The sequence below is a fragment of the Gallus gallus genome, chromosome 14 (genome assembly GCF_016699485.2).
Source record: "Gallus gallus isolate bGalGal1 chromosome 14, bGalGal1.mat.broiler.GRCg7b, whole genome shotgun sequence".
In the NCBI taxonomy this organism is placed as follows: domain Eukaryota; kingdom Metazoa; phylum Chordata; class Aves; order Galliformes; family Phasianidae; genus Gallus; species Gallus gallus.
The window spans coordinates 10071835-10094481 of NC_052545.1; the positions used below are offsets into that span (position 1 = coordinate 10071835).

Here is a 22647-nt window from a genome sequence, read left to right on the forward strand (position 1 = left end):
TTCTGCTGGCGGCGGCGCGGCCGCGCTCCCGGACGGCGGCGCCATGGCGATGGTGAGCGGGGCGGTGGGGGCGCGGCGTGGCGCGGGGGGAGGCCGCCCTGCTCAGGGCTCGGTCCGGGGCGGCTCGGGGTCGCCTCAGCGGGGAAGGGAGGGAGGTGCGGCGCGCGGCCGTTCGCGGCCGGGGCTGTGGTGGGAACGCCACGTGCCTCGGAGCGCCGGGGCCGAGCGGGTGCAGGGTGGGCAGGCCGGGCAGCGGTCGGCCCCCACGCGCCGCGATGGCCGCTCAGGGCTGCGGGCCGACCTGCGCCGAACCCTCGCGGCCGTTGAGGCGCTGCTGTGAGGCGCCCTGAGGGCTCCGTCCGCTCCCGCCCCGCGGCGCTGCCCCCGTGGGCCGCCCCGCTGCCCTCCTCCCCTCGCGGCCGGGCGGCGCGCTGCGCTGCTCTGATGAGATTTCCGTCAGTTTGGCATTTAACGCGTTGCTGCTTCGCTGCCCCGCGTTCTGTGCCGCGTGAGCGCCGTGCGGCGGTGCTCCTTTCCTTTCCCCAACAAACGATGGAGACCGGGGCCGTCACGTTCCGCTCCGGTTCCCCGTTACCGCGGTGCGGGGCCGCGCTGAGCGCTGCGGTCCGTGTGCCCGCAGGTCCGGCTGTGCTGCGTTAGGAGCGGCCGCGCGGCGCCGTCCCCGTGGAGATGTCTGCGCGGGGAGCCGTGGAGGAGGGCGTGGAAGAAGGAAGCTGCCGGCCCGCCCGGTACGTCCGTGTGGCTGCGGCCGCCCGACGGGCGCATTCACGGCGCTCCCGCTGACGGTGAGACGCGGTGCGTGCCGTGTCGGCAACTGCGCCGCTGGGCTCCTGCTGCTGCGGGCCCGCAGAAGGCTGCAGATGGGACAAGCGAAGAGTTCAGCGTGGTGTACAGATTCCCGGGCATTAAGTACTGCCGGGTGCTGTCCAGGCTGAAGCTGCTGCAGACCGCGACGACGCTGCTGGTGCTGCCGCCTGTCTGCTACCTGCACCTGCAGCAGCAGCTGCCCCAGGCCGTGCTGCTCTACACGGCCGGCATCGCGCTCTTTGCTGCTGTGATGCTGTACGGGATGAGCTATTTTTTCAGACGAATTATCGGATTGATCTACTTAAGTGAAAGTGGAAGAACCGTCAAAGTGGCCCACCTGACGTTCTGGGGGAGCCGCAAAGACATTTACTGTCCCCTGGAGACGGTGATGACTTTGGATGAGGTGGGGGATGCCAGGGGAGAGCTGCTGCTCCGGTTCAGGCGGTATAACAGCACGGAGATCCTATATTTCACAATTAAATATGGCCAGATTGTGGACAGACAGAAGTTTATGCAAATATTTGGAGAGCTGCAGTGATGCGGCAGCTGATTGCCAGTGATGGTGCTTGTTGCATTGTTCCTTGTGTGGATGTTGAAGATGACATGTAATTAGTTTGTCAGACTGACATGCTTCTGTCATTTTCCCATGTATTGTTTTCCAGCATCTGTTGGTCTGTGTGCTCAGTGTAGAAACAGTAACTAACAATCCAACGGGTAAGTGTTGCAGCAGGGCTATGGGGGGAGCAGCGAGCAGGAGTGCTTTGTTTGGATGCAGTGTGTGCAGTGCTGCAGCCACGGCTGGTGCCACGCAGGACACAGCCACACAGGCAGCGAGGTGCTGCTGCTGCCCTGCATGGTTTGTTTCAGCCTGCCTTGGAGGCTATGGGTAAATGTGACAGTCTTTCAAAGTGAATGCAGTGACTGTCAGAGCGTCCTCATTTCAAATTCACTGTTACCTCTAGCAAGGTTTAGGTTAGCTGGTGAACTTCTTGAAAGTAAATTGGTCCTGTACAGTCATATGATAAATAATGCGAGATGTCAGAGCGATACTAGCCCATGTATTAATGAGCACTAAGAAATTAATAGTTATAATGCTGATAAGGCTTCCTGGCAGTCATAAAATCAGGGTTAAAGAAACAAAACTTGGACCAGCTCTCCTGAGTACGCAGGCTGTGTGGGTGTGAACAGAACTTGGCATGCAGGGCTGTGTGCTGCTGCACAGCTGATGTCTGGGTGGTTTAAGGCTGGGACAGCCCTCCAGGAGCCTTCAACACTAATTCATTTCCCATTGAAATAAAGGAAGAACATAACATTCCTCATCTGTGGAGCTATGAATTACAGGGAGCTCTCTCCCTTAGTTCAGAATTTAATAGTCATTACTGTGTTGAAATTTGGAACTACTTGTCCTTCTCTGCATATATTCATGTTGGGGGGAGGGGTTGTTTGTATGTATGAATGACATTTAATCACTGCTGTAACACCTGAGTTGCAAAACCAGTAAATATTGCCAAAAAATTATCTGAGGCTGTGAAGTCACCAACCTTCTGTTTACCCCACTGTAGACTACCGTGTAGCTGTGGTCCAACTGCTCTGTACTGCTTGATCTGTGTGCTGATTTGGGCTGGCTTTAACGTCTACGGCACCCTTGCCAAATAACCACCCACTGCCCCAACCTAAAACAAAAGGAGAAAAGGTAAGACAGCTGAAAGCTGTGTTGAATAACAGCTGAGAAGTGTAACAGGTGTAGCTCATGTTCTGTTGAAATGGTAGAGCTGATCATGGCACCACCTGTGTCTCTAAAGGGCAGAGGTTGTGTTCTGCTGTGTTACTGTGATTCCTCCTTTGCCAAAGCCAAAACCTCAGCAGAAATAAAGGGCAGGATTTAAATCTGGGAAAGAATGTAACTTGATCACTTCTTAAGATTTTTTTTAATTGTCAAAAGCAGATTAACTTCTTACACTGCTTTTCTAGCTGTCCTTCACTTGATGTGAGGTTTGGCTTCCATCATCCTGTGCCCAGCAGGAGCAGGTGAGCATCTGTCAGAGCTCGGCTCTGGAGAGGCCACACTTTGAGTTCAGCTTTGGGCGCCCCCCCCCCAAGAAAAAAAAGAGGTGGAGGCCCTGCAGTGTGTCCAGAGAAAGGCAGCAGGGCTGTGAGGGGTGTGCAGCACAAGCCCTAGGAGAAGCAGATGAGAGAACTGGGATTGTTGAGCTTAGAGGAAAGGAGGCCTGGGGACTATTGCTCTCTATGGTTATCTCAGAGGAGGCTTTAGCAAGGCTGGGCTCAATCTCTTCTCCCAGGTGATAGTGATAGGATGAGGAAATAGCCTCAAATCTAAGCTGGATATTAGAAAAAGTGTCCTTGTGCAGAGGGTTGTGAAGCATCGGAGCAGGCTGCCCAGGGCATAGCTGAGGTACTGAAAAGATGTGTAGATGCAGTGCTTAGGGATGTGGTTTAAGGGCAGTGCTGGGTTAACAGTTGGACTTGATGACTTCTGAGATCTTTTCCAACCTGAATGACAGTACATCAACTGACCTTCACCAGCAGTGACATCTGGAGTGTGCTTTTCAGTTTATTCCTCAGGCCTATTGAAATCCATCTTCAGTGGATCAGCAGATCAGGTAAGTAAAACTGCCATTGCAATGCGAAGGCTAACCCTGATTTACTGTTTATTTATGTTGAAGTTCTCCTAATTGGGATCTTCATCTAAACTTTCACTGATAGTGAGTAGTGCAGCACTGTCAAGAGGAAAATAAAAATTTTCCTTGGCTTAAATACTATGGCAGCAGGATAGCAGTTGACTGAAGTGGTCTGTATGCATACAGTATGATCTGTGGGGCATCTCTTCACAGGAATGTATTTAATATGCACTAATGATTCAGTCTAGGCATGTGCTAGGTGTAAAATAAAGAGCCTTGGGGAAGTTCAATTATAAATATTTTATTTAAGAATACTGATTACATGAGATGTCATTTCTTTATGAATTTGTGTACAGTTACTAGTTACACCATGAAGTGTAGTTAAGTATTGGTTTAAACATTTATTTGGCACTGTCCACAGTATGCTGTAAACAATATTAACTTCATATGGTTCAGCTGCAGTGCTTTCTATGTGTTCTCTAACATGATCTCATCAGCATGTTGTACACAATTATACAGTTACTGAGTGTCAGTAAAAATTATAAAAACATCTAGAGTATTCATCATAAAAGTGAAGATGTGGTAAGACTTCAAATTACTGGACCTTTGCCTCTGTAAAAGTACAAGACTTGCTAGGACACTAAAACTACTGCACTGATATGTTGAACTACCTAATTCCCAGAATGCAGTCAAATGCAGTTCTCAGTTTGACTTTCCTCTTGGTGACGATACTCTATGAGGACAGTGATGACAATGGGGCTTTGTTGAACACCAGTCCACCAGACCTTTCTCCAGATTTCAACAACCTCTGTTCAAAAACCTGCTCGGGTTCTGACCAGCTGGTACCAGAATTCTGGGTTCTGCAGAGAGGTTTATAGAAATCCCATTATTTTGAAGCTAACAGAAGCGAGTTTTCTTGAGTTGTCCATACCAGAACTCAATAAACAAAATGGGAAAACCATGATTAAAACTTACCAAGAAGGTAAGAAACCTTTCACAGTTTGGTAGCTCTTTTAAGCATGTATAAATTCTTTAACTGCTCTGTTTTTACTGTATAATTCTGTATAATTAAAAACTTGCTAATAGGGCAACTGTACTGTCAAATGTGGTCCCTCTTTTTTGGTGCATAACATAAAAAGGTTCAACTCAGTAGGGAAAAGCCAGGTGCCTGCTAGCCAAGACAGCAAATGGAGAAAGGCACCAGAACTAATTCAAACTGAAGCAAATAGCAGAGTTCACAGTAAAGAGATGTCCAGAACAACTACAACACAACAAAGTGTTGACATTTTTTGATTCTGTGGCTTTCCAGAAGACCTCTGTAAACTATTAGAACAGAACTACGTTGCGTTACAACGTGCAGTTGGGACTGCTCACTGCTACCGTGAGTCTACTCTGTAGTGGCTCTAATGTCACGCAGGGGCTGAGATCAAGCAATTCTGCTGTAGTTTTACAAAACAGCCAAGTCGTAATGTAGAACTTGTAATAGCTAAAATTAATGGCTGTTATAATGCATTTGGGGCAAAGGGGAAAATAATTCTAAACATAAGATCGCTGGCAAAGGTGGAAATAATGTGCTTTGCACAATTCTCTAAGCTTTGTCAAATTAGAAACATTTCAGTGTAGCTTTCTCTGTACAGGTCTGATTGTAAGAGAAGGCAGAAGTTTAAACCTTCAGGGCAAGGACAGAAGTGCTTCAGTTCTGCTCTGCCCCGCACACGTGGCTGTGCATTACGCCTCTGAAGCAGTACATATAGGCTAATGGCTGAGGAGAGCAGTGCTGTGATCCGCGTGGTATGGCAGACCAGTCTTTAGGGGAATAAAGCTGGCAATTACTCTGTAGAACACTGTATTTGGCAGTGGTGGAAAGCAAAGCTTTCCTTGAAACGCCTTTTATTCTGTCTGCTATCAGAGAATGGCTCTTTCTGCACAGCAGGCATTTGTATGTGCATTTAAGAGGTGTCAGGCCATACTTGTTGCTGCTTCGGGACACAAGTAAAACTGCTGGGACTATCTGTGAAGATGCACTGTACCAGGCCCTATTTAGACAAATCAAGCAGTCAGGGCCATGGTGTAGGGAGGGCTCTGCAGTTCACACGGCCCAAAGATGGAGGGCCACAGCCTCTACAGGCGCAGCGTAGGAGCGCTGCATGTACCTCTGCTGGGGAGCAGTACCAGTGCTCTGCCTGTGCTATTTTTCATGGAGCAGCTTGCCTTGGGCAGGATTACAGACAGAACACAAACCTCGGTTTATGACTTTACACTTATCTTGTAAGTGGAGAAGACATGAATTAATGCAAACTACTTTCATAATCAGTTAGTTGTTCCATGTGAGAGAACTGCTTTTTACTTGAAGTTTGCCAAGATGTCACTGAAAATGTTCAGGAAGAGGTGTGCGTGGTGGTCCTTGAAGATCAGTGTTGGACGAAAGCGGATCGATCTGTCACCACAGCCTCCCAGCACAACACCTGGGAGGAGAACAGCTCCTTCAGTCATCAGTAAATGCAGGTCACACCTCACTGAGGAGGTCAGTAAAAGCTCCCCCCCCAGTCACTGCGAGTCCTGCAGCCACACAGCACATCACCAGTGGTGCAGAGGCCTCAGGCTTTGCAGCAACTCAAAAGAACACTCAGAGGCCCATTGTGTGAAACACTGGAGATGCTGGAAAAGCTCCCTCCAGCACAGAGCTCAAAACCACCGCTGGAAAGCTGCAGTGCTCTATGGGTTAAGTGCCTCCATCACGGAACTAACAGGCTTCTTTACACTTCTGTTTTTAAAGTGCTTCATTTTTAATGACAGAAATGTTAAATATCTCAATGCTGGCAGTACTGCACTACTTAAAATGTACGGTATTTTTTGAATATTTAAATCCATCAATTTTTTGAAAAGGTCGTGGACCATGAAAATCTGTACTCCTGAGCTAAGCTTACCTCGCCTAAGCATAGCCCTGGTGCACCATGAAGCAAATGCCTTCCTTACCTTTTCTCCATGCTGCCTTAGTTTTCAAGAACAAAACAGATCCATGTCTTAACAGTGGTTAGATGTACTGTTTGTACTTCTTTCAAGAGATGTGACCAGCAGCAAAAACAGCTGCCATCCCAGGGCCCACAGTTAAATGCAAAGACAGTATTAGGCTTCAGATGATGAGGTTCCCCTCCTAAAACCTGGGCTGCCTACAGCTGGGTGAAGTTCTGTACTAACAGAGGCATGCAGTTGTACATCTGTGCCTGTTTTGGGCAACTCAATATATATTTTGTTCTGAGGTGTTCCATAAAATCCCTAGTTCTCCCTGAGTTTTCCTGTGTGATAGTTATGTTAATGTTAATTTTCCTGATATGCTTCTAGAAGTTAGCCATGCCTGGATCCACCTGTGTTCACAGCTGAGGAATAGTAAAGTGAGGTTATAAAAGCAACACCCTGCATAAGTCTAAGTAGCATCAGACCTAAAGAGGCAGTAATTGTGCATGTAGGTGCAACTGACTGGCTCCCATAAATGTTTAGGAGATATGTCTATTCCCAGAGAAGCCTTCATACAGTTTGTTTGTAATTCACTTTTGTCTTTGGATATTTTAGTACGCGTGCACCAGGTACACAGAAGAAAAAATTCAAAGCATTACACATATCCTGTTGTTTGTCATTTGAAACTTCATCCACACAGAGACTTTCTTACCTTTGTTTCTCGCTATTGTAATTAACTTGTTTCTAGTTGCATCGTTAGGAGTGTCAAACGAACAGAACGTTCCTCTTCCTCTCACTCTGCTGATAAGATGGGGGTAGCGAGCCTGCAGAGAGCAGTAAGGATGTATGCATGGCAGCTGCTGTCACTGAGGGCACCTGGCAGCAAGCTCTGCCAAGCATTCTGCAGCATGGAAAACCTGCTGCCTCCTGTTCTGGTAGACTGGAGCTTGTAAACAGTCTGGGTATCTCACATAGCCACCCCCCAGCCGATGCCCCACAAGCAGTGGAAGAGAGAGATGAACTCCCGCTCCCTTCAGAACCCCTTCCACACCATGTCATATGGTACGGAATACCCCTCATTCTGTTCCCTCCCCGCTCCTCCGGCCCATTGCTGAGAATGGCCTCAGCTCTGTACAACACCGCTTAGCAGCAACTGCAAATATCGGTGTCTTATCAACATTGTATTTCTCCTAGAACCAAAAACAGCATCACAGCTTCACAGATTTTGGAGGTCACCCTTCATTTTGGATTAAGCTACATAAAAACTGCATTCTTTTTACTTGAGTTCAAAACAGGACGTGTTTGTTCAGGCTTACACTGAAGTCCCTGAACCACTAAGTTACCATCACAGTCTGCTGCGAGTTCCTCAGTCCAAGTATTTGAAACTGGATGAGGTCAGATCCTAACTGATCAGCGAATTTCTCCTTCTTATCTATAATAAGCCTTAAAAATGCTTACCTGTAAATCCAGTAGCCCAGTCAGTAGTGCTTTTCCTGCATGGGCTGCGTTGTTTATAAGGTCTTCTCTTTTAATAACCCTAATGACTTCAGCAAGCAGAAGGTTCTTGGATGGATCTCCAAGCCAGGTGTTAAAAATCCGATAGGGCTTGGGGAAGGGGTGGAAAGAGAGTTGTGCAACAGGTTAACAGGCAAATCACTATAATAAAGAAAAGCAAGCCAGCACACTGATCACACGTGGTTACATGAAAAAGCATGCATTAATCTCATTACGTCCCCTAAGCTGCCCTGCTTGGCATAGACAAAGAGCTACTACTTTATGCCATGAATTTAGCACATGTTGTTTTGCTGCTCTGTCATGTCATGGGAAACAAGGCTACAGATTTTGTTGACATCAGCACTGCCTGTATGGGTTTGGTGTTCAGGCTTTACCTTCTCCCGTTAATTTAGTTTTTTTCATTTATTAAAGTGGTATTACTATGAAGAATAAGTCTTGATAACAGAGTTCATACTGCTTGCATACAAGCTCTGAAAATGCCAAGCCCTGCAGAAAAAGGTGTGGGTTTGTGGCACCTTTTGTACCAAAGGGCAGTTCATTAGGCTAAACCCAGTCCTCCACTCTCTCCCACCAGTGATGTGAGTGACTGACAGCAATCACAGTAATAGAGTGAAAGTAAAGATGTCTCCTGTAAGCACAAAGCAAGTGTCTCTGGGACAGCAGCTCCATCTAGCTGAACCTGCAGCACCAAGGGAAGCTTGCCTCTTCCACAGACATCACAGGTGCTCATAAAGGATCTTGCTAATTAGCACAAAGTTTCATTGGAAGTCTTACAGCATTTGGCCTGAACTCCTCTTTGTGGAAGAATCCTCCTGTCATCATCTTCTTACTGAATGTTACCACATCAGCTGGATCATCCAGGCCCCAGTGCTCGTGTGCCCAGAATTTTCCTGTGCAGCCACCTCCTGTCTGCACCTCATCCACCAGGAATGCACAGCCATGCTGCAGAGATGCAAGTGAAAAGCACAGAACAGGAGTCAGCATTTCCAAAATAAAAATACCTCCCTCAATGAACAGGTAAATACAAGCCAATTACGTTATGTTTCTCCTTCCTCTGCCTTCACTGCTCCAAATCTTGTCTTCAACCCGAGACCAGTGCTGTCATATTTCCTAACCAGACTTTCAACTCACCATGCATTGGATTTCACAATTATTCACCTATTCTGTTCTCTGTAAGCACACATTAAAGCTTCTCCCATAGATATCTGAGGGGAACAAAAGGCACGAAGTAGGTCTTAATGAAGGCCTATGTTTCTAACTACGTAACTGCCATGTTCCAGTTACGAAGGCATATCTTCGTCCTTGTTTTCTTGGGACATCTGTACTTACCCCTGGATTTCATTTGTTTTTAAATTCAACAAGAGTACAAACCCAAGTACGCCAGCCGAAAATTACCCTCACCCAAACCACCTCTTCTAAAGTTGTTTGAACCCCTCAACAAACCGGACTGAGGAGTCCACCAACTGCACGCCCAGTGTAAGAGACAACACTGTGCTGACCACAGAAGTTTGTATTGATACATGCATGTGACTTGCCCAGCTGCTAATGAAGAGGCTGCTGACATTGCAGGGAGAGGAAGGTCCCCGGAGACGGGAACAAATGACGCACGTTTTGCTACCACTGTGTGAGCAGTGAAACACTTCATTACCTTTCTGGCAATATCTCGTAGCTTTCTAAAGAAGTCATCTGAGGCATGGTTGTCCCCACCCTCTGACTGTATTGGTTCTATAATGATTCCAGCCACAATCTTCTTCTTTTTCCTGTACTTGACAATCAGATCTTCCACCTGCAAATCAATTCATGTTACATTTTCTTCTCATGGCCTTTTCATATTCTTTCCCAGAAAGATTAAAGCTCAGCACCAGCATTTCAACTTCTCATAGCCATTCCTGCCTATAAAGGAGGCAGGAACCACAAGAAATGTATCAGTACCTGGGATTTAACGCTGCCTTCCTGCTCGTAAATTTTGGTCAAGTTCAAACCACAATCTGAACCAAACTGTAAACAAGTTGTGTAATTCTCCATAGTGTAAAAAGTACATCACATTTCAGCTGAAAGTATCATTGAAACCACTACAGTTTGCTGTGCTGTTGCTGTCATTCCATCTCAGATTTTTAAAAAAATAGCACAGAACAAATCTCATCTGATGTATGAATGAAGGCAATCTTCTAAATTTGCATTTTCTATTCACTTCACATGCTTTTCAGTTAATCTGATGAAGCACTGCAGAAATCCTGCTGCTGATAAGGGGCTTATGGAGGAGTTTTAATTAACCTTGCAGTGCCAGTCGTTAGGATTATTAGTGTCAGCTGTACTTGAAATATCCCTTCACAGCTTTCAGGGCCCACAACTCATGTAGGCTGTACAAAGCAGTTCTTACCCAAGAGTGCCAGTAAGCAACTTCAAAGACTTTCAAGAGGGCATTCAACTTACTTTTTTTTTTCTTTCTTTTTTTTTTTTTTAAATAATGGCTGAAGATAGTGGATTGATTTTTCTCATCCCACTTCCCCCCTGGATGAGCTATTGTCACAGGGCAGCAATTTGCTTTCAGTTTCCCCTGAAGTTCTGCAGGTTTAAACAAGCAGTCCCTTCAGCCCAGCTCTGCACAGCCATCCACACAGCGCTGCTGTGCTCCGTGCAGCACTCAGCCCACTCCTTGGCAGTCACTTCTAATCAATGTCCCACATGGTTCCTGTTCCACATGGCACATTATGCTTTGCTCTCTGCAGCAGTCTCTCAAAAAGAGTGCCTTGCAAACGGCAGATCCTGGATCCCAGGAAGCCCAACAAGGAATCCCATTATTTGGGTACCTGCAGGCAGTTTTGCCTCCCTGCAGCTCTGTAGGGCTCACCTTCCCTTCCTCCTGTGCTAGGGACAGCACTGGATGTGCCCGCTCGTTCCCTGCAGCTGTCAGTAGGATCAAGGCTTTATGCCCAAAGACTAACACAGAAAAGCTGAAAAAACTGAAATCCTGCTACAGGTGTTCTGTGCAAAGTTACACACCCCGAGCTCTCTTAGTCCACGTCCCTTCACAAGATTTGGCAGACCAGTTCACCAGGACATAACGAGCTGCTTCTGCACATGAACTTTTGCTTCAGTACAGTGTAATGATAGCAGACTGGCTGCTCTTATCCAAAGCAGGGCCAAACTGCTAACTGTAAACAACAGTGAATGCTGTTTTAATCACACGCTGTTCCAATCCCTGAAAACATTCCTTTAGTGAAAAGCAACTACACCTACTAACACCATTCATCATTTCCAAACAAACTTAACAGAAAGCTGCCAGTGAATTTGTTACCTCCTCTAAACAACGGGCTTCTTCCTGCTGATTCTCTTTCACAAAGTCTTCCAGAGGGTACTTTAGTCTTGGAAATGGAGCAATGGGCCAGTCCAGCGAGGGGATGTCCAGTTTGTGAATTGCTTTAGAATGAGTTGTAGCTAAGCAACCTAAGGCCCAAAAAACAAGAATTAGAGTGATATCTGACAAGGAACTGTACAGGAAAAAAGCTACAAGAGGTGAAAAACTGCCTGACGTCAGGACTTTCTGAATTGCTCCATGTTTTCCTTTCCTGAAATACTGAGTAATGGGATTTACTGAAGGCAGAGTGCTCTAGCCTCTAAGCGACCATTCTATATGCACTGTTCCAGAAGGACAGGAGGACCTCTGTCACTGAACAGCAGTGCTGGGTAGATGGGTTCCACCCAGTGGAAGAGAACCAGCCATGGAGCTCTGAATTACAGCCCTGGTAGTTCACGAGTTTGTGGCTGGGACTGAGCCAATATAAAATGTTCCCCGTGAGTGTCATCACATTTTGTGTTGTGGCAATTTCACCCCAGGAGCTAGACTGCTAGTACACTTAGGAAACCCTGGATTCAAAAAAGAAGGGATCTTCATATTCGAAAGACTTGAGATTAAATCCCACTGTCACTCGAGGATAGTTTCAGTACTGCTGGGGCTGTTAAGGCCCACAGGCCTGCATCTGCTCTGCTGCCACTGCTCGTCTCAGAGCAGCCGCTCTGCAGTCTGCAGCAGGTGGGCAGGGAGGAGGCACAGGGCAGGGCAGGGCAGTTCTTACCGAAGGTCCTTCCGTGGAAGCCACCCATGAAGGACAGCATGGCGTAGTCGGGGCAGCCGGGGGGCTGGAAGCAAAGCACAGAGGTCAGCACGGTGCCAGAGCTGAGCTGCTGCCCCACAGCCTGCCGGCCCAGGCAGCAGCCACCAAAGATGGTTACATTGGCACATTTAAGAAGCACGTGTCATCCCATAAGAGCTGCCTGAACTCCTACGTTATATCACAGCATTAATGAATATTTGGCAGTTTATAATGATAATGCTATCACAGCAAATTCCCTAAGGGCTGATAAGCAACTCTTTATATACTACAGACTGCTTTGATAGGAGGCAGAGATACCAAAGCAGTGAGTGAGAGCTGCCTCCTCCTGAGTGTCTGCACTCGGGGCACGCTCAGCAGCACGCAGCTGTTGATGTGCTGTACCATGAATGAAAAAGGAACCATGACGAAAGACGTGCAACTGTATACTGTCTGGAATCCAGAAGAAGGTTATAACTTAGGCTAACCCCAGCCACTCCAAAGGTACAAAGGTGTTAACAGTTAAGTTTTAACTGCCCTCCCGATGAGTTTTAAGCCATAAAATCACAGCTTCTGGAAAAATGAAAAGCATGGTCAATATTACTTGCAAAAATGTGCATGTATTAATAATTCCTATGGACCCATCCATCACCTACTTCCCTTTCTAGCAAATGGTATTTCACAAAAAAAGGAAGATCTTCCCAAGATTCACTGTGTGGAAGGACACAGAAGGATACCAGTAGCAGGTCATGGTATTTGTTGGAAGCAGTTTGTCTTTCCCCATTTTCCAAGTTTACAAAACTGAGATTCCACTTCAGAGACAGGAAAACCAATTTCTCCTCCCAGTCTTCTCTTAGAAACCCAAGGCAGTGTAAAAAAACCCACAATGTTACCTGGTTAATCATGCATGATTCCAGTTCCTCTTTTGTGACATTATTACGGCCCCTCTCCTTGTTCTGCAAAACAAAAACAAACCACCACCACCACTTTTCCTTTAGTTGTAATCAATGAATTTGCAGCCGAGTTAAAAGTTACTAACTCTGTTATTTCAAACTAGGGACAACGAAGACACTGACTGTGGTTCCTATGGCTGCAATATGCATTTTGTAAGATAAACCATTTTAGGTAAATGTCAGTTTAAGATGTTGGCCCTAATAATGTACAGATAGGCAAAGCCAGTCTGTCCGCTCACTCCTACACAGTAGGAGAAAGAAGACTGCTGTTGGAGAGGCCATTCCCAAGGAAAACATGACCTTCCTTGAGTTTTTGGTTAAGCCTTTTCTGGAAGAAGAGGAAATAGATCCCACTACACAGCTGATCATGTGCTGAACAAAGAATAAGCAGTAATACCACTTACATTTTCTTTCTTTCCTTTTTAATTTCTGAAATTGTATCAATAGACACTGAAAGCTCAGATGAAGGCTTTTTAATAAAGAACCTAGGTAAATATAATTAATATAACTGAATATATATATATAATACATATAGTATATAATATATATATATTATTATATATAACTGAGTATAAATAACATCATACCTAGAGAGCCTCTGACCCTTACTTTGCTTTATAACAGCAGTTATGTTGATGAATAAATACAGATTTCTACATCCAAAACTACAAAACAAAACCACTATTAATATTTTACTCACTCTGTACCACATAAATATTAATTTAAATGCATTTTCATTCGAGCAGGATCCACAAGCCATGGTCATCACCTGTGGCAGACCCTTGGGAGCCACCTGTCAATAAAAAGGGAAAATCACTTCAAAATACTGAGCACAACTATAGAGGAAATTGAATGTAATGCAATTAGTTTCAGTGTAATGGGAAACCAGCCATGCCTGGGATGAGGAAAGCTGATTCTTACTGCAGCTGAAGAGGCTCAACACACTCCACTTATGCCACCTCTTAGGAAGGCACAGTGAACAGAAGTAAATGAAAATGCATTCTGTCATCAGTTCTTGAATCCACATTGAAAGAGGCAGTATCTGTGCTGAGAGCAAACACATCACCCCTTCACACTGATGCCTGGGGAAAAAGGTTCCATTCTGTCCCTTGCTGGTTCTGGTCTCTCGAAAGAGCTTCCCTCCAGCAGGCGGACAAAGCCCACCTCTCCCCCTGATGTACCCATGTCCCTAAACACAGAAATGCAGAGAACTCATCACGGCCATCTCAGACTTACTGATAGCAAAGATTCCTTCAGTCTTTCTGAAAAGTTCTCTGGAGGCAAAATCCCTAGGGCAGGTCTGTTGATAAAAGTGCTCTACAGAAACAAAGGCAGAGAAACGGTTAGCTTTCAGTATTACGTGAAAAATATCACGTTGGTATGGAGGCATTTACATTTCTTTCTTATCACAAATAACAGCCAGAAATTTGTACAGTAGTGGGCAATGCAGCAAGGAGATCAGTGAGCAGCTACCTTGCATGCTATTCTCCATAATCAGAGGCATGCATTAAATCAAGCTCAAGAACATCGAACCTGATACAACCAGACAAGCTGGTGAAGATGCTTTTCAACCACGTTCTGCTTTCATGAAGCTGCCGATTTGCAGTTAAACATTTCTTGTTCTGGTGCCTTTTGTTTGCAGTCACCTTTCCCACTGCCTTACCCTGAATTTTAGGTACATTCTTTACTGTGCACTACAACAGTAGATTTCTAGCTTGTCAGCATCATTGTTTTCTCACCTCTTTTCTCCTTTCCATTTCCTGATTAAGGTCTGACCTAAATCAGGTGCCACTACTGCTGAAATAGTCCCCATGGTTGCAGCATGACCTCTCCTAACAGAGCGCTTGCACAGCTCAGCTTTGGTGACTTGAGTCTTTATGGGTTTCCAAAAGAGAACAGGCTACATCCCAAGCTTGTACAGTTTCCATCAGTCTTCTGTCTTTTCTCACTACAGGTACTCATTTATTCACACTTGTGGACCACAGTAAGAGGTGTGAGTGGTCATACTGTAAAATCACAGCAAGGCTGGAGGCACCTCAGGGTCCCTCTGCCCCAGCAGAGCCACCCAGAGCAGGGCCCAGGCCCATAGGCAGCTCCAAGGAGGAGACCCCACAGCCTCAGGGCAGCCTGTGCCAGGGCTCTGCAACTGCTCAGCACAGCAGTGCTGCCTGACGGGCAGAGGGAACTGCTGTGCTCCGGGTTGTGCACACTGCCTCTGCTCCTGGCACTGGGCACTGCTGCAAGGAGCCTGGCTGTGTCCTCTTTGCATCTCCCTTTGGGTACTTATGGACATGGATGAGATCCCTCTGAGCCTTCTCCAGATGAACAGCCCCAATACATGTAGAACATTTTAGCAGAACATGGAGATCACCGAAAGTCACATAAGCTATAACAAAGTGTGAGCTAGGACTCAGTAATGCATACAAGTGTACTACTTCCCAACCAGTGTTCGCTTCAACAGACTCAAGCTTAAAAAAAAAACAAGCAAAAAAACTAAGTAATGCCTTTACTGGCAGATAACCACAAAGTTTTTGCTGAGTACTTATGAGAACTCTTACTTGACTTTTTACCTCAATTTAGAAGGCAATTCTCATATAAAATTAGAGATATGAGACCATAAATCTGTCATGAATTTGATTATGGGTTGTCACAGTCAATTGACAACATGTGCCATTAAACAGAAAAGTCTATTTCTCTTTTGTTATTAATGAGATGCTCAGTACCAAGAGAAACACAATGCTGGTATCAAGCTGCTGTGGTCTCAAATGAATGGATGCATATTTAGTTCTTTATAGCCGGCTATAAAGAGGGTACATGGAGCATTACAGATAAACAAGAAAAGCATCTCTCCAAGAAAACACCAATCCTGTCGTTAGCTATAATCAAGGGCCCTCCATCGATGTGCCTTACTCAAAGAACAGTATTGTCACACTAAGGCTGGCACTGCAGTCAGACCCCAGTGTCTCAGTGAGGTTCCCCCGAGTTCTGGCCCTTCCAGCACTCCGTGCCACAAAACTGCCCTGCAGAAATGACATTCTGCCTGTGCTGGGCTCAGAGCAAAGGCTGCCAGGAATGGGCAGTGCAGGCAGGGACAGGCTGCCTTAGTGGCAGCTCTGTGCATAGACATCTCTGCACCGTGTTCATAACCTGTGGTGTTTAAAAGTAAGGAGGTAACATAAAAACAAACAAACCCACACAAAGTGATTATGGAACTCCTGTCCAGGAAATGAAAAAAAACGAAGCCTGAAATAGAATGCAGCTTTTTTTTGAGGCTATTTCCAACCACTGTCAGCACAGTGTTGAGGAAATAAGAAGCTATTCAATTAAGAAGCAGTTACTTGGTTTTGAAATGATACTGTTGCTGAACTCTTCAGTTTTCAAGGACATATCAGTGGTTCCGTCAACTTCATGCTTAGGAGATGAGAACCAAGTACTGAAACACCCCTCAGAGAAAAACCCCACAGAAAACCAAACCAAACCAAAAAGAAGCAAACCCCCCCCCCCAGAACACGACAGTAACAAACAAAACGAACCACAGCATTCCAGATGTAAAGCACCGTTTTCACATACAGAATGCTACACTCTGAAGGACTTGTGCTTGATTTCAGCCTCAAAAGCTTCAGTCAAGAACGTGGCTAATATAATTAATTGGAAACTCTGTGAAGTGTGGTTTAAATTGGCTGCAAACATCCCAAGTGCTTGCATTGACAAATGTTTCCTTCTTGTAAAGCTTCGCATACTTTCTGATGTCTTCTTAAACACTACCAAGCTATTTGCATCTAACGAGAAATAGGGAAAGCAGATCTCACCACACTTTCAAATTGAGTCATTACACGTTCATTATCAGCCTAAGAGAAATGGGAGAAGACTGCCACAAGGAGGGAGAGACGCCTTCAAGTAGGCTGAAATTCACTTACCAGGTTCTGTGGCTGCTGGAGAAGCTTTATCAGAGATGGATGGCTGTAACCTAATTCAAAAGAGAAAGAAAAGTTGTTTCTGGTTTATGAAAACCAGATATCTCCATCTCTCCATTATCTCCATAATGTGGAGAGTGACAGAATAACCTTATTCAGACTTAACTCAAATTCTGTTTAACTGAGTATGCTTCAACTACCAACGATGCGACTTCTGTTAAGTAGGGCAGTTCTCTTCTACAAACTTGGTGTCACGCAACAGCACAGCGTATTTTAGTACACACAGTTATAAACCCAACACAAAGAGATGAACGTAACACAGATCTTCTGGCAGCTGAACATCACAGCTTCTTTCACATGGCCTTTCTATGTGAGATGCTGTCAAAGTTGTTGAGCAGTGCACGCACTGCACTGCACGCTCTCTCCTGGCCAGCTTTCTTATCTCCCTGTTTCCTTTAACACACTTTCTGTTGGACAAAGATGCAACAGCGTGTCCTTCTTACCTAAAGAAGTTAAAATATTAAGGAGGCTTCAGACTTAACAAGACAAAAGTGCTTAATTTATACCCACGGATGCTACATGGAATCATTTGATTGCTTACAGGTAAACCAACGGACCTGATGTAGAAGAAGTATTCAACACAGAAAATTGTGTTTTAAACCCAATTTTTACGTCTGAAATGTCAACGCCGGAGACTTAACATAATCTTTTATATTCTCTTGCAGAAACAGCTGGAAACCTCATCTTCCCTACCGCTCAAGAAGTCGGCCTGCTCTAATGTCATTACAAAAACAAGTCATGCCCCGATTTCCCCATTGTAGTTGAATGACAACAGCCCTTATTATCCCGCCTGAGCAGTGGAGCATTCGGCTGCCGCATTAACAAATCAATGATAAATTCCATCTTGCATATTTTAGTTCAAAACAGGGGAATATCCAGACTGTTTTTCAGCCGCACATCATTCTGCAAGGTATCTGTTACAATTATTATGAAGATGACCCAAGTGGCTATTTGGACACAGACAACTAACCCTGCATTGCATCAGCTGCCACGGGAAGAACTGTGGTTCCACCGGAGAGATGGACACTGCTGAGGGCTGTGGCACTGAGCTGAAGCTGTGGCTGCAGCCCTGGGCACCTTGGAGAGCACAGCTCAGGACATCTCAAATCAGCCCTGTTATAAAACAACCAGCAGTGCCTAGGAAGCTTAACCATTAACTCTCTATTGCTTGTAAAAACGTGCAGTTCTGTTGCTGATGCTAAGTTAGCATGAAGAATGCAAAGACCTTTGTATCTTTTGTTATGTAACACAAATCCAAGGCTTCCGTTACCCATGACCCATCTCCTTCCATCCCCACAACATGACGCCTTCCTTTCCCTTCACTTTGTGCCCTGCAGCTTTGTCTGCCTCCTCCAGCATTCCCTGTCCATCGGCGCATCCTTGCCAAGGCACAGTAAGAAAGAATCCTTAAGCCCTGCCTTTCTGAAGGAGCAGGAACAAGTAAGAAAGGCCCTGAACTGCTGTGTGGTTTATGTTAATAAATCTAACACTGGAAAGACCAGGATGGTTAAGTAATTATTATGTAACTATTGCAGACAAAGTCAGACAGCTCCTGGGCTAAGACGGCAGACAGGAGCTTGTTTCATTGCCAAGGGCAGCACAATGGTTTATAGCTTTATGAATCCGCTCTCCAGCACTTTCCTATCAGCAGTGACAGAGCTGGCTCTAAGAGAAGGGCACCTGCTCCATCACTCCGCCTGTCTCCATCAGCACGGCAGAAAAGAACACGTCCTCCAGGCTCACGAATGTGCCTGTTTGCAATGGGATAAAAACTGCTCAAAGAAAGAGATGGAGAAAGCCCTAAGAAATGAAGCCCAGGCTGCTGCCAGCAACACCAAACTGCACCTCTGTGAATCTCCAAGAACAAGAACAGGCCTCAACATCAATAAAAAGCAGATTACTTCATTGGTATTGCAGGAGACGTGCAAGTAAACATGTCAATAGGATCCCTCCTGGCATTTGGCTCCAGGGATTTCTAACTATTACACACATCAGACACAGGTTTAAAGGAACATGTGTTACAATCTTCTGAAAACTGTGTGGTTTGAAATAAACAAAAGAGTTTTAAGACAGAAACAGTCCAAAACATCTCTGCCTGCAGATTTCTTATACTTCTTATCTCTCTGCACAGGCGCTTATTACCTCTCACCTGCTGCTGATAAGTACCTCCTGCTGCAGCAGATCGTTATTGAATCTCGGGGAGCTGTGACTGATTCATAAAGGATCCTATTGAGTGTACATGCAGAGATAAGCACCAGTGACTATGAGCACCCTGATCTGAGAACGGCAGCTCACCCACAATCCTCACCAGGACTTCCTTCTGGTGTCCGAGTTAGGACTTATCTCTCACCAAGAGGGACACTGTTAGCGACCTCTGCAGCTTCACTTTGTCTGCCCCGTCGTTCAGTTCAACTTAGAAAAAACTAATACTGTGCGTTCAGTCAGGTTTAAGTCAGCCTGTATGACATTCCCATTTGCTTGTTGCTGCACATCACAGATGCAGGGTGAGATGCCATACGAAGTGCTGCACTGTAGCTCTCACATGGCACACTGAATTTCCCTCTCTACCTGTCAGCATTCTCAATGCACTTCAAGCAGTTTTCCCACCACACATTCCATTTTAGTTCTCGAATACTGGCTTTGATAAAAGCTCAGCAATCATTAGGAGAGAAGAAAATGAACTAGAAGAGACCAGTCAAAATCCTGCTTTAAATCAACGGGATTTCAGGAGAAGAAATCCACACTCAACTAGACAAGTAGACTGGAAAAACTGTTTTGTAGACATGAATTTTGTTCACTTAATTTTCTACTCCTTTCAAACTATGAAACTCACTGCTGTCCCATGCCTTAATATGTGACAGGACATTAGAATGAATGCATCAAAGACTGCATGAATGGATGACGAACTCCCATTCCTTCTTCCAACAAAGGCTGTTGGGAACAGCTGGCTATAGCTCCTTCCACCGACCTCCTTTTACACACATTTTCCATCATTAAAAAGCTACAAGGAGCTAACAGAAATGTTCAGATAAATCACTTCATGGCCCCAACCAGAGCCAAAATAACAGTGGGGGTGTTCCCAGAAAAGTCATACATGTATGTCCAAAAGCCCACGGGAGATGCTGGCCCAGCTGCCTGCAAATGCAAGTCCATTGGCATGAGGATGGTAGTCAATGGAAGCTGAAGAAGAAACGAGAAAGGCCAAATGCACAAAGGCCAAAATGCACACAAAACATCAGCTGTGTTACCTCACTGTTATGCTGAAAGTGTCACAGAAGGCTATGAGGCATGCTTAGAATGCTTAAACACTGAAGTTGCTCAGCTATTAATAAATACATAAATAATAAGCTGAATAATTAGCTATTGATCGATAAATAGTGGAACGTGCTTTCTAAGAAGTTCTGCCAGTTAGGAGAACTTTTCTTCCCTCTCCTGGCTGCAGGAAGATGAGCACAGCTGACCCAGTTTCTAACCTTTTAGGAGGATCTTTTTCCTTGCAAACAACCCCCTAATATTTTTCACTGTTAAGAAGTGAGGGGTCCGGGGGTTTTATGTCTGCCTCGCTCATTCGTCCTCTCTGTGTGCTAATGCCAATGTTCCTGATACTCTAGGAGTTTTACTGAACTAAACAGAGACTGGGCAACTGAAAGACTTCAAGCTACTGGCTCTGGATACCACCCGTAACAAGTCAGCTTCTTCAGCAGACCTGCCTGCTGCACTCAATGATACTTGCAAGCCATTGTACGGATGTATAACACAAAGTTTCTCCAAAATAGCACTTCTTGTTTGAATAATGGAAGGTCTGGAACAACAAAGGCAGTTCCTTTCCTCGCCACCTAAAATCCAATTCCATTTCAGTTAGATGAGAACTGCCATACAAACAGTGCTTCTTCATCTCATCCCTGTTTCCACATTAGCACTGACAAAATTATTTCAGTGCAGTCTCTAATGGAGAAAAACACCTAGAAACTGTGTTGATGAAAATAAGCTTTGAACATTTAAGAGTTCTGGAATGATTGCACATTTCTTGCTACATGAGGGTGCTACATGAAAGCAGAGAAGATTGGAATAATTGAAAACATGTTGCAGTTTCAAGGTCTAATGTCAAAAATGTGCTAATGACCTGAACATCACTAAATACTGTTTCCCAGCAGGGAGGCCTGCAAGGATGATTTGGAGTCATTGCTGTTCCTATACACAGCATAACATCTGCTTTGTAAATGACCACAGCAGTTTTGCACTTTTTGCTTCTGCAGAAATAGATTTTTAAGCAACTGAGAGGAAGCACAGAGCAGCAACAAGCCGACTGAACAGCTGCTGATGCTGTACCCCTTCAGCTGGGGCTGCAAACTACCTGCTTTGCTTTAACTCAGCATCCCAGGCTCAGTGACTGGTTTTGTTCCATCCCACTGGAGTCCATGTGGCCCACTCCTCTTTTCAGCTCTCTCAGGAAAGAAAGGTTAGCTCAAGTGCAGAACATGCTTTAATGTTAATGTCTTTAAGTTAGATTTGTTATATCAGTGTTTAAAAACGTAACATACCATTACAGAATCACAAGGTACCCAAATCCAAGCAGACAAAGCCTAAACCATGGAATGGCACATACAAATTAAGATTAGAGCTTCTTCCACATACCGCCCTGTGCTCCAAACGAGCCACAAGGACTGCATTTTTATCCCCATTTCCCCAGCTGTACAAAAGCACCGCCGCACAACACACAGCCGTGTGGTACCCTGAGTACAACGAGGCATTCATCACGTCAGCCTTTTGTTGGGTCGCTGTTAATTAACCAACTTGTTTGGTAGCAGCTGAGAGAACAAAAGCCTAAGGACAAAGCCAAGCTTTTGGTACAGCTGTTTCCTACCTATTGGGATGGATGAAATCTGAGAGTAGAGATCCAGCATGCGATTGCCATCCACGTCTACCAGGTAGTTCCCTCGGCTCTCTTCGTAATTGCAGAAGAAATGCACAGCTTCAGCATTCTTAAAGAAAAAAGCAACAAACAATGAAAGCTTGAAGTAGCAGCAGTGTGGAGGAAGCAACAGCAGAATCTGATAAAGATAAAAAATATAAAGGCACATTATATGCATTCCATGGGAGTTAACTGCAAAGCTATTTTTATAGAGAGGAGCTGTTAAGAATTGCCTGTTCTAAGGAAGAAAGGGAGGCAGAAAAATGCCCATTTCTAACATCCATCAGCTGGCTAACAGGCAATGACCGAACGACTCCGAGTGAACAGAGTGGCTGCCAATCCTCAGTGAGGAGGGAGTTCTGGATCTCAGAATGTAAGTTGGGCTTCTTCACTCAGTGAAGCCCCGGATGATGTCTGCAGTTACGCACAGCACAAACCCGGTATGGGTCGGCAGCTGTTGGTGAAGGAGCTTCAAGGCAAGAATGTGCTTTCTTCCACATAGATCAAGCGCACACGTTGAGGAATTGCTCGTCATGGGAAGGCAGTTTGCACAGAGGTTGGCACATTTTTAAGGCCAAATACTCCTGTGCTCTCACTGGCCATGTGGTAACTCAAATGACACATACAGCGTTTCAGTGATTACAGACAAATCACTGATATTAGCAAAACAATTCTGCAGTATTCAAAACAGACTTGAACAGCTTTTATTCAGTCACACACATGCACCATGCATAACGGATTGGGCAATCAAAGCCAAATTACACATTCTCTTTTTTTTTT

The 22647-nt window shown here is 45.3% G+C and overlaps 2 protein-coding genes across 16 annotated transcripts in view; one reads left to right on the forward strand and one right to left on the reverse strand.

Moving 5' to 3' along the window:
• The first annotated feature begins 7 nt into the window (after positions 1-7).
• Positions 8-19031, forward strand: TMEM186 (transmembrane protein 186). 6 transcript variants are annotated; one of them, XR_005839774.2, is made up of 5 exons: positions 8-52; positions 641-1542; positions 2391-2521; positions 3351-3449; positions 17621-19031. XR_005839774.2 is itself a non-coding variant. In XM_015294585.4 (2 exons), exons 1-2 carry the CDS (start codon positions 44-46, stop codon positions 1364-1366), a joined length of 735 nt encoding a protein of 244 aa, XP_015150071.3. In that variant the 5' UTR covers positions 8-43; the 3' UTR covers positions 1367-4527. The 6 variants fall into 6 exon arrangements, 1 of the variants encoding a protein (XP_015150071.3); XR_005839771.2 differs by having other exon boundaries at positions 3412-3449; XR_005839772.2 differs by lacking the exon at positions 17621-19031 and having other exon boundaries at positions 3351-4527.
• ABAT (4-aminobutyrate aminotransferase) overlaps positions 3753-22647 on the reverse strand; it is a 42865-nt gene continuing 23970 nt past the window's right edge. For 9 of the 10 annotated variants that reach the window (XM_004945322.5, XM_414940.7, XM_046900824.1 and 6 more), the window contains exons 5-16: positions 21820-21937; positions 16899-16948; positions 14218-14298; positions 13682-13774; positions 12922-12984; positions 12014-12077; positions 11236-11384; positions 9586-9723; positions 8712-8879; positions 7881-8027; positions 7135-7246; positions 3753-5932 (exon numbers count right to left, since the gene is read on the reverse strand). In XM_004945322.5, coding sequence (XP_004945379.1) covers positions 5811-5932; positions 7135-7246; positions 7881-8027; positions 8712-8879; positions 9586-9723; positions 11236-11384; positions 12014-12077; positions 12922-12984; positions 13682-13774; positions 14218-14298; positions 16899-16948; positions 21820-21937 — 1305 coding nt within the window. In that variant the 3' untranslated portion in view covers positions 3753-5810. Of the gene's footprint in view, positions 5933-7134; positions 7247-7880; positions 8028-8711; positions 8880-9585; positions 9724-11235; positions 11385-12013; positions 12078-12921; positions 12985-13681; positions 13775-14217; positions 14299-16898; positions 16949-17925; positions 21938-22647 lie in introns of those variants that run through there. The other variant, XM_046900827.1, reaches the window with a different exon arrangement.